Source organism: Ananas comosus, linkage group 10 (assembly GCF_001540865.1).
Source record: "Ananas comosus cultivar F153 linkage group 10, ASM154086v1, whole genome shotgun sequence".
NCBI classification, from domain to species: Eukaryota; Viridiplantae; Streptophyta; class Magnoliopsida; order Poales; family Bromeliaceae; genus Ananas; species Ananas comosus.
Genome location: NC_033630.1, coordinates 2117261 through 2128958, shown reverse-complemented (window position 1 = coordinate 2128958; position 11698 = coordinate 2117261). Strand labels below are relative to the sequence as shown.

The 11698-nt window shown below is 38.6% G+C and overlaps 2 protein-coding genes across 3 annotated transcripts; both read left to right on the top strand.

Annotated features, from left to right (window-relative positions):
- On the top strand, positions 2148-6738 carry LOC109716169 (shaggy-related protein kinase eta). Of its 2 annotated transcripts, XM_020241492.1 has the most exons (12): positions 2148-2347; positions 2847-2936; positions 3037-3096; positions 3197-3469; positions 3562-3636; positions 3720-3776; positions 4333-4473; positions 4578-4628; positions 4710-4805; positions 5233-5316; positions 5429-5530; positions 6101-6738. In XM_020241492.1, exons 1-12 carry the CDS (start codon positions 2252-2254, stop codon positions 6194-6196), a joined length of 1221 nt encoding a protein of 406 aa, XP_020097081.1. In that variant the 5' UTR covers positions 2148-2251; the 3' UTR covers positions 6197-6738. The 2 variants fall into 2 exon arrangements, with proteins under 2 accessions (XP_020097081.1, XP_020097082.1); XM_020241493.1 differs by lacking the exon at positions 4710-4805.
- LOC109716168 (pentatricopeptide repeat-containing protein At5g16860-like) lies at positions 7026-10069 on the top strand. Its single transcript, XM_020241491.1, has 2 exons — positions 7026-9618; positions 9932-10069. Exon 1 carries the CDS (start codon positions 7280-7282, stop codon positions 9536-9538), a length of 2259 nt encoding a protein of 752 aa, XP_020097080.1. The 5' UTR covers positions 7026-7279; the 3' UTR covers positions 9539-9618; positions 9932-10069.

Here is an 11698-nt window from a genome sequence, read left to right as displayed (position 1 = left end):
ATACCATAACAATTATATACAATGTATTTATTGGAGGCCTACCACCGTAACAAAAGCATCAGACGAAGATGGTAGGCGGGAAGGGAAAGCATGGGAAAAAGAAGAAGGAAAAGGTAAAGAAGGAACCGTCACGTAGTAAATTTTATGAGAAATAATATATAAATATAAATAGATAGATCGTTCTTTTAGCTGCAGCTATCTGTTATGAAGTACTTGACAATCAGCAAAAGTATGCAATTTTTGCTATATTTTAATAGCACGTCGACTTTGTTTATGTATTCGTACGAAGCAGGCGTTACGTGTAGTGAGAAAGTGTGATAGAAAATTACTTGAGTTTGGAGTCTGGCTGGAATACTATCGATAGCACCAAGAATTTGATGCTATCGAGTTTTCACTGTTAGATTTAACTCTTTGATTATTTTTATCGGTTAGATCATACTATTTAACGAACCACCCACTTAATCCTAGGGGGCACACATCATCCTAACCATATATTTCTCAATCCAAAGACTAAAAAACTAATAACTTTGTGCTATTAACAGTATTCCAGCATAGTTCTAAATTTGCTAGTTTGATTATGATATATTTTTTTTTGTTCTACTCATGGCCAAATATGTTTAGGCAGTTCTCGATATTAAATACGAGTTAACACGAAACTCTTTGCCCATGTGACCCGATTTTTATAGACCAGGTACATACAATATTTTTCTTAAGAGGAGACACATAGGCCTAATCAGTACAGGGTAAAGCTTTGTAGTAACTTGGGCTGCAACAACCCATCATTCATTTTTGGAAACTAATCATTCGGCCCATGTGGAGCCCAGGTAGTAAATATTGCACGACGCTTATGAATGTTGGAGAAGAGCAGTACTGCTCCTATCAGGAGCTAGGGCAGTCAACGAACCGAACATAAGCAAGCTGGACCAGCTCGTGTTCGACTTATTAAAATATCGAGCTAAAAAATTTTGCTTGTCTTCGGTATGTTTATTAATAAATTAGATTGTCAACCTTATTACTAGGTAAAAAATTTGAAAAAAATTTTAAAAAATTATAATCTCAATACAATAATTGAAATTCTCAAATGGCTTAGCGTAAAATCTAAATGGTAAAAATTTATAATATATATATATATATATATATATATATATATATATATATATATATTTGAGCTATATTAAGTTGAATACGACTGAGCTGAAATGAGCTCGTGTTCGACTAATTTATTAAATAAGCAATTGATTTTGAGCTCATTTCGATTTGAATCCGAGCGTGCCTGCAAACAGTAAACTGGATTACCTTCGGTCCTTGCATGGTAAAGTTGCCTCTCGCTGAAGATGAATACAATAGGAAAAGAAGAAGTCGAGAAAGACGTTCTGTTCTCCTTGCCATTGCATATCTCCAAGCGGTCATGGCCTGCGGATAGAGAAGAAGAACGAGAAAATCCTATTCACAAGATAAGACTATTAATTAATAAACGAAAAATAGCTAGAAGGTGACAAAAAAGAACAAGGTGTAAAATTATAAAATAAATTGAACCTCAATGCAAAATGGCCACGGTTCAAACAATGCCCCCTCTGTAGTCCAAGCCCAAGATAGTGGTCAGTGATACAGGTAATAAGAACATGTGACTGGGCCCATCACCCTTCACCTCCCACTATTTTATATACACTTCCCTTGTCTAAAATTCGCACCTGTTTAAGGACCATTTTGGTAATCTCCATTGCTTTTCAGTTTATTATCCCTAACTACTCTACTTCAAAGCTTAGGATTTTATAAATAAAAAAAAAAACTATTCATACACCTTATTTCGATGTGTATAGAGACCTCCTCAACCATAGACCAATTGGACTTTTATTTTTTCGAATTTAAGTTATTATAGTTGTTTAATTTTAAGAAGTTATTAAATCGGATAGCTTAATATTATTTACTATAAAGTAATTAAAAATATTAAATTTGATGAAATAATTAAAAAAACAGTTTAAGCCTCGTGTTCAAATGAACTAATGGTTGAGGGGTACTCCATACATTTTCACCCCAAAAAAAAGAGAAGAAAATAGACTAAACCCAAATTAAAACCATTATTAACGAAAGTGTTGTACGGTTGAATCAGTGGTATTTTAGGTATTTCGCATGCGCGGTTCGCACCATGGGTGAAAGGGTGCGGATGAGAGAGAGAAGAAAATAGAGAGAGAGAGAGAGAGAGAGAGAGAGGGAGGGAGGGAGGAGGTTGTTGTAGGTGGTGTCGTTCCCCATGGCGTCGCTTCCGATGGGACCCAACCGTGCGCCGGAGCCGGAGCCGGAGCCGATGATCGTCGATCCGCGGCCGCCGGAGGCGGCGGAGAAGAAGGTAGTTTTACGGCGATCTCTTAGGGTTCCGACGCGATTAGGGTTTTGGTCTCTTCTTTTTGTAGATCGAATCGCTTCGAATCGATCTTCTTTTTGTACTTGTTGATCCCTAGTTGGGAGATTCTTAGGTCCGCTTGTAGATCCGAGGATCTCCTTTTTGTTTTCTTTTTTGGTTTAGTATGTTGCCCTGGTTGCTGTTCATGTGGCCAGTTTCGAGTTTTCGTTTCTGGTTTTGGTAAGTAGAAATCTTGTTTCCCCAAGTGTTTTCATGTGTTATTTTGCCATTTTCGGTAATGTTAGATCTCCGATCGCCTTAATTAGGTTATTTAGGGTCTGATTTTTTGAATCTATTTTAGGGTTTTCGTCTGATCTAGTGTCTGGTAGTATAAATCTGTGTTTATCTAGTGACTAATCCTTTGTATGTTACAGTATTACTCACTATGGTGCTTATTTTGTTTTTTTCTTCATGCTGATATTGAAATTGTGAATGAAATAAACAGCATGAAGCATCTACAATAGAGGGCAATGATCCGGTCACTGGTCACATTATCTCCACTACTATCGGAGGAAAGAATGGCGAACCTAAACGGGTATTGGAATTTTGAAAGTAATTTTGCTCGGTGGATCGATAATAAGTTGAAATTTCATATAAATTTGTCTCTAACTTGGGTGGTATTCACATTCCTTCAGACCATTAGTTACATGGCGGAGCGTGTTGTGGGAACTGGGTCTTTTGGAATCGTTTTCCAGGTATATGAGATGATATCTCTTGTATATTTAATATTTGCCATTGCTGAGAATACGATATATCTTTTGGACTGTGGTTTTATACTTGCTTGCTCTTTTGCAGGCAAAGTGCTTGGAAACCGGGGAGACTGTTGCCATCAAGAAGGTCTTGCAGGACAGACGGTACAAGAATCGCGAGTTACAACTGATGCGCTCAATGGATCATTCCAACGTTATATCTTTGAAGCACTGCTTCTTCTCTACCACTAGCAGGGATGAGCTTTTCCTTAACTTAGTCATGGAATATGTGCCTGAAAATTTGTATCGTGTCCTAAAGCATTACAGCAATGCGAATCAAAGGATGCCTCTTATTTATGTGAAGCTTTATATGTATCAGGTGGGCCCTCACAGCCCTTTATTTGTTCGAAGTGTCAGATAGAAGGAATGTTCTTTTGGGTTAAGATTGTAATTTTGATCATTTGGATGTAGATATTTAGGGGGCTAGCTTATATCCACACGGCTCTGGGAGTTTGTCATCGAGATGTGAAGCCACAAAATCTGTTGGTATGTTTTAACGAGTTTTATAATGCCATTGTTCATTACATTTGGCAGCTAGGTCCTTATTTATTCCCTCTTGTTCCTTATAGGTTGATCCTCTCACTCACCAAGTCAAGCTCTGTGATTTTGGGAGCGCAAAAATTCTGGTATGTTGGTTGTAAGTGTGCATGATATTATATATGCTATGCTATACTAATGAGCTTTCATCCTTGCAAGGCTTACCTTATTGCTTAGCGATAAGTTCTCACATCAGTGCCACTATAATATTATCCTATCATGTCTATGACAGTCAGATTTGCCTGCCAAATTTGTAGTCGGCTACCTCTATATGCCATTGCTACTACATAATCACATTAATTCCTGTTACTGAGATTTATTTCAAATTCTGCTTTGTATTTGTGAGTTGTAGCGAATTCTTGAGATGCCTTCTATTTGTGTTATGTTGACAGTTTAATAGCAACTTGTCTGCTTTTTCTTAACAACATTAATATCCATGTTTAAGCTGTTGTTTGCTTTGGACACACAGTTGCATAGTTTTTCTGACGTAATGATTTAAGTATAGATAGGATGGCTCTCGTCATCAGATATTGGGAATTGGAATTTCCTTGTTTTGCAAAAGTTCAATTTGTTATATTTCAATTGTGCATCTCACTTTGTCTGTCTACGCACAATCTTTGTGCCTGTGTTGTTCTTCCATTGCAGGTTAAGGGTGAGGCAAACATATCATACATATGCTCTCGCTATTATCGTGCACCTGAACTCATATTTGGTGCAACTGAATATACTACATCTATTGATATATGGTCAGCTGGATGTGTTCTTGCTGAGTTACTTCTTGGACAGGTTTGAGTTTTTGCTCATTCTGTTCTTAGCTTATCTTCTTGACTATGCAAGTTTGGTTTTTGGAGCTTACATGTATGTTACTTTGTTTGTTTTACATTCATCAGCCACTCTTTCCTGGAGAAAGTGCTGTTGATCAGCTTGTTGAGATAATCAAGGTATAGAATAATATGCCCTTTTTTTTTTTTCTAATTTTCCTGATGGGAGAAGAGAAAGTGTAATTATAGATTCACCTACAGGTTCTTGGTACTCCAACACGTGAAGAAATTCGGTGTATGAACCCGAACTACACAGAATTTAGATTTCCACAGATAAAAGCTCATCCATGGCACAAGGTAGGCATGAAATAAGTAGCTTTCCTTAATCTCCAGAGTTTGGCTTCTGATCATTAAAATTCTAGCGTTAGAGATAGCAATTATTGTCTTGCACTAGACAAATACTTCATAAATAGGGCAATTATAATTTGTTGCTTGTCCAGAAAGGTGAGATTATTTCTTTCTTTCCAGAAAAAATAAAATGGGAATTATACTTTTCATTCCATAACCCCCCCCTCCCCTCTCTTGAACAAATTTTGGTTCTCTTAGTTGATTGCCAACATTAACATGAAATTTGTATTGCACCATATGGATCTGAGCTATTGTCTATATCTGATGATGTAGATCTTTTCCTTGAGAATTTGTACTTGTTCCCAACTAATTCTGATGATGATGCTGGCATAATGCATACATTGCCTACCAGTATTGAATGTGTTGCTTGTTTCAGATTTTCCACAAGAGAATGCCTCCAGAAGCGATAGATCTTGCTTCAAGACTTCTTCAATATTCGCCAAGTCTTCGCTGTACTGCTGTGAGTTTTCTTGCCTTTTTTTTTTGCTTGTTATTTTGATAGCTTCTTTGCAACATTTATAGATTGGTTTCAATGTGCTTTTTTAATCAAGTTTTTTAAATTTAAATTACAGCTTGAAGCTTGTGCACATCCCTTCTTTGATGAGCTCAGAGAACCTAATGCTCGGTTGCCAAACGGCCGTCCTTTTCCTCCCCTTTTCAACTTCAAGCAAGAAGTAAGTTTTTTATACACTCTTTAAATTTTTGTTGTTCTTTTATTTACAGCTCTTTTTTCTTTGGTTATAAATTGTAGTGTAACATTTAACAGTGGAAGTTCTATATAGCTTATCAGCCTACTGTTTGTGTGAATAAGCTTTGAATTGTGGCATGGCAGTAGTTCTATTTTTATCATTAGTTGCAGGTGGCTTGACCTGGAGCTGCATTACTTGCAGATTTCTCTCTTTCTTTTGTTTTTTTTCTCTATGCAACAATGAAATGCTGTGCTGTAAACCTAACCGGATGTTCAACTGTTTAAGTGTGCACATAATAGGATCCACTATCCTGATCATATTACTGTGGTTGCCAAAATCGCACCCTTGACTCCATAAACAGCTCAAATTTCCTCTTGCCATCCATCTGCTTTCATTGTAGCTTGGAATATAAAAGCGTGTTGCATTAGGTGGCCACAAGAACAATTTTATCAACAAGAAACTGCAAATTTTATGTTTTAATTAACTGGTATAAAAATATATAAATCTCGATGCCATAACTATGCTTATGATTTTTCCCTTTCTGTTGGTTTGCAGTTAGCAGGTGTTTCACCAGAGCTTATCACCAGGTTGATACCAGAACATGTGAGGCGACAAACCGGCCTCAACTTTCTTCACCCTAGTGGAACATAAATGGTTTAAATAGTTTTGCTCCTTTTTGTCAAAGTGCACCACCTGAAGCATAGCAGGGTACAAGTTCTGGTGCTCCTAAATTGTACCATCACCAAGTTTTTCTCTTTAGTTGGGGGTAGAACTAGTGCTTCTGGTGAATCAGAGAGGTGCCAAATTCCTCGCAGCTTTTGTCGCAACCTGTATATTGTCTTGACCATGAAGGAAACCTCATTATGCGTAGTGTTTAGTAGGAATGGAAGTATTACTGCAGGAAATGGAAGTATTGCTGGAGTTTTAAGGGGGGGGTGTTCTGTTACGGGACCGATGAATCTGTAATGTAGGTTCCTAATTTGCTTTGCTTTAATGTTTTTTGAACTATTACTTCTACTGTATGCCAGTGGTAGCGTAGTTCGTACGTATTTTGAATCGTCTAAGGTGTAAATGCAACTTTGGTGTCCAGAGGTCTATTATTTATTATCGTAGAAATTGGGTTTTGGGTGATTTTGTGGCAATATTATGTTTATGTTTATTTTCGAAGTCAATCTACTTATTATTTTCTCTTTTTCGGCCTATCTGTATCAATACTTGTTCAGTATCCGAGAAATGCCCCTAATGCTTGAGTTCCTAGCTGTAGCTGGACCACTGAGATGTCAGTGTGTATGATGTATCCTGTTTCTTTTTGTATCTGTTTACGTGGTTTCTTTTTACTAAACTTTACCCCCCTTGTATTTTAGACCTACTCTGTTTCATTTGATTTCTTTGTAGTATGGTTTGTTTTGTCAATGAGATCATATCAAATATCTTCTGATGTGTGGAATGGAGCAACACTTTCATTCATTTTGAACTGATTTTTCCGTAAGTGGCTCGGAAGCGCACACAAGTCACACCTGCCTGGGCGGGCATGAAGAGGAAGAGGCCTGTTAAAGCTTAATGGGGTAATTGAGGGGACAAATTTTATGGGGACAGTTTCCATAATGTATGCTCCGCATGAGTAGAATCAAAGAGCCGTTTCCTTGTTTAGCCATCCAAACTCCAAAGGCGTCTTCTTCCCCGCGCTCTACGCTTCCCCCAAATCCCCTCCCATGTCTCCTCACGTAGCACGCCATGAAACCCTTCTTCCCATCTCTAACCACCACCCTCTTCAAATCTCTCTCCTCCTCCCCACCCAAACCCTATCTCCGCACCATCTCCTCTCTCGCGCCACTCTCACACACCTCCCGCTTCGCACCCCAACAATACCTTCACCTCCTCGACTCGTGCATCGACACCGAACACCTCATCCTCGGCTCACAGATCCACACCCGAATCCTCATCTCGGGCCTTCGCGACGACTCCTTCCTCTCCGCGAAGCTCATCGCCTTGTACTCTCTTTGTGGTGATCTTAAGACCTCTGTTTCCATCTTTGATGAGTTCCCCAGTTGCAACGTGTTCCTCCTCAACGCCATGATCAGAGGTTACTCCTCCAATGGGTTGTATCACGAAGCCGTCGATTTGTTTCATCGTAAGAGGAAACAAGGAATTAAACCCGATTCGTATACTTTTTCGTGCGTTCTCAAGGCGTGCGCTTCAATTTCGGACCTTTCACAAGCGAAAGAGCTCCATGAATTGGCTGTCGAATGTGGGTTTGGTTCAGATTTGTTTGTTTGTAACGCATTGATTTGTGCGTATGCTAAATGTGGGAGTTTGGAGGATAGTAGCAAAGTGTTTGATGAAATGCCCCAACGAGATGTTGTGTCGTGGAACTCTATTATTTCGGCTTATGGGTTTGAATTGGAGGCTGTGCAGAAAGTGAAGATGATGTTTCGGTCTGGTTTAAAGCCGGATCAGGTTACTATCATTAGCATCTTATCATCCTGTTCTACTACTATAGTTGTTAGGGAAGTGCATGGATATGTTTTGAGAATGGGATTTGAGAACACCTCCGTGGTTCAAAACGGACTAATTTCTGCTTACGGGACGTGCAGTAGAGTTATTGAAGCTCGTAGAACTTTTGATAGCTCGAGCTTAAAGGATCGAGTTACATGGAATGCAATGATCTCTGTCTATGCTCAGAATTTGTTATTTGAAGAGAGTATGCAGCTTCTTAGAGACATGAAGCTGCATGGTTTTGATGTTGATGTAGTAACCTATAGTGGGATCATATCTTCCTTTTCTCAGAATGATTTATCTGATAAAGCAATTACGGTCTTTGCGGAATTGTTAAGCACTGGATTGAAGCCGGATGTTGTAGCAATTGCGAGTGTTCTTCCAGCAATTTCTGGTCTTTCTTGTTTAAATTACTGCAAAGAAATCCATGCTCACTCTCTCAGGCATAAGTTAGAACCTGATCGAAGGGTTCAAAATGCTCTCGTTTCAGTCTACAGCAAACATGGTGAAATCCAATGTGCCGAACAAGTGTTTAAGGCAACTGGAGATAGAGATGTGATTTCGTGGAGCTCAATGGTTGTGGGTTATGCACAGAACCAATATTTTGTTGAAGCCCTTAATACCTTCAGGGAAATGGTAAGGGCTAAAACTGAGCCGAACTCAATTACGATCACAAGTGTTCTTTCAGCCTGTGCAGGTGTCTCTGGGCTAAGGCTAGGGAAAGAACTCCACTTGTGGGCGATAAAGAACATATTTGAAGACCACTCCTTTGTAGGGGCTGCTTTGATAGACATGTATGCGAAATGCGGAAGGATAGTGGAGTCTAGAAGAATGTTTGATCTAGTAAAAGACAAGAACGTGGTTGCTTATAATGTGATGATTGGAGCTTATGCTTTCCATGGTCAAGGAGAAAATGCACTTGAAATGTTTAGAACTTTAGAAGAGCCCGACCACGTCAGTTTCATCGCGGCCTTGTCGGCTTGTAGCCATGGGGGATTGGTTAACGAAGGCATGGAGATATTCAACAGCTTGAAGAACTTCACAGTTAGCCCTAGAGAAGGGCATTATGCTTTAATTATGGACTTGCTTGCACGCGCGGGGAGATTAGAAGAAGCTCTCGACTTAATAGGGACAATGCCGACGAAGCCTAGTGTTGAGATATGGGGAGTGTTGCTTGGAGCAAGCAAAGTACACAATAATTTGGACATCGGAGTATATACGGGAGCTCAGATACTCGAATCGAAGAGTGTTAGTTCAGGGTATTACGTGCTGTTATCGAACATGCTTGCAGAGTGTGGGAGGTGGCAGGATGTGGAGGTGATGAGGGAGATGATGAAGGAGAAGGGAGTGAAGAAGTGTGTTGGATTTAGTTGGATAGAATTAGATGGTGTAGTTCATTCTTTTGTGGCCAAGGGAGGAGCACAGTATCCTGAGGGGGATGGCTTGTTCTTTGTATTGAGTATATTAAATGAGCATATGAAAGAAATGAGATCATAGGAGAGTACTTGAATCTGGAGCTCGACTCGACTTTATCAAAGTTGTGAAGCTATTTCAGAAGTTAGGCCAAACAATGATAAGTAAGTATTATGAAACGACAACTTCATGTATCTGAAAGAAAATTTGGAGGAAAAGTTTTCTCCGCAATTTTATGTTTAAGCTATAGTAAGCATGAGAACCAGTAAAAAAATGTATTTACGACGTGTGAATTATGTGTTCAGAACCATTCCCCATTCCTTTTCCTAACCTGTGTCGTTTCCACCTTTTGCATTGGTCAACCACCCTCTACACAGTCATTCTCTCTCTCTCTCTCTCTCACATGCTGAAACCAAAACTGTTCCCTCCCTTCGTTATAGATAATTTATATAACTCCAAAATTTTCTATCATGACAGAGATCGATATTCATAACGCTGCCACCGAAACCAGCGTCAGTGTTGTGATCACGGTGGAGACGGATGCAGGGTTGGGCTTACCGGAGAGTGTGGTTGCGGCGGTCGACCTGAGTTCTCGCAGAGACGAAGGCGGTGAACGGTTCGTGGATGAGATCAAAGAAAAGGTGTGCAGGATCTGCCATCTCAGCTCGGAGCAGTGCGAAGGCTCCGATTTGATCCAGCTCGGCTGCGGGTGCAAGGGCGAGCTCGGAGCTGCGCACCGCCACTGCGCCGAGGCGTGGTTCATGGTGAAGGGTGATAGGTATTCTCTTGCATTAATTATCTACTCGTGCGTGAGATTTTATTTGTTCCTTGGATTCCATTTTACTGGAATTTTGAACATGCCTGGGAATTAAATAGTGTTATGTAATTGTAGTGTTGTTCACTTTGAAGACATAAGAGTAAGTAGGGCAAATCATCTGTTCTTGATCTTCTTTGATTTCAATTTTTGTGCGTTAGTTTCTCCTTGAATTGAGCTTTCATGTTTTATAAACAAGGACTACTGCTAATATTGCGTTCATCATTTTCGACATTGGTAAAGCATGTGGGTATCCGAGAATATATTGCAAAATATAGTTTATAAATCAGCTTGTCATGTATTCATGAACAAGTGGTCGAAACATTCAGAATTGATATTCATAAGTCAATTTTGTTACCTAAAACAAAAAATAAAATAAAATTACTTGTTAAATGTTAAAAGTGGCTTTTGAACTATAAATTTAGGTAGCCCTAACATTCGGAATCCTACTCATATTCTAATGAAGGGTTGAACTTTTCCTTCTGACATTTGAGGAATGAGCCTGTTCCAGTTAAATCCATGGGGGAGAAGGAATTAAGTATTAAATTGGAAAATAAAAAAATTAAATGGCAAACATAAAAAATTTCCTTATACACAGCTAACAATTAAATTAACAAGCATATTCATTTCTTATTGTGTATTATAATTATAATATATATCATGGCCACTGGAATTAATCAGACACATATACCTTAGCCTATTTAGTTTTTTTTTTTTTTCTTTTTTTTTTTTTAATTCTCTTGTGTGGTGAGTGGGCCACTAGCAAGGCCATGTGCTTATGTAGGTCATAGTTTATAATTTCTTATAATGCACTTCTTAATTATTCAAACTATCTCTGTTTATGAGTGCATTATTGATTGAATCAAAATGTATGTTTTTTCATTGTTAAGTAGAATAAATTTAATTAATTTGTTCCTTATTGGTCACCTTTCTTTTTACCTTGAAACAGTTAGTATAGCCTTGTTTTCTATGGATTTTACTTAATATTAGTTTCCTTCTATTACGAAAAATAATGTCTTTTACTGTTTCCTAACATCTTAGTTACTATTTCTTTTGATTAGAACTTTTGCGGTACAGGTGTTGTGAAATTTGCGGTGTAATCGCGAAGAACATAGTTGGCGAGGTAGACCACAGCTTCATCCAAGAATGGAGTGAGAGGAGAATGGTGGGGAGCTACAACAACAGTAACTCATCAGAATGGGTTTGTTGCCTGAGAGGCCAAACATTTTGTAATTTTTTGTTGGTGTGTTTTGTGGTCGTTTTCATACTTGCTTTGTTCTTTCATGTAAAATAAAATTAATATGAGAAATTAAGTTGGTGCTTCTCCATTTACTACAGGGGTAATATTCCCAAAAATAGAGATTTTTTGTTGTTTCATCAGAATACAAATCACATTTGTACTAAAATTTAATGTGAAAAAGGGTCTAGGT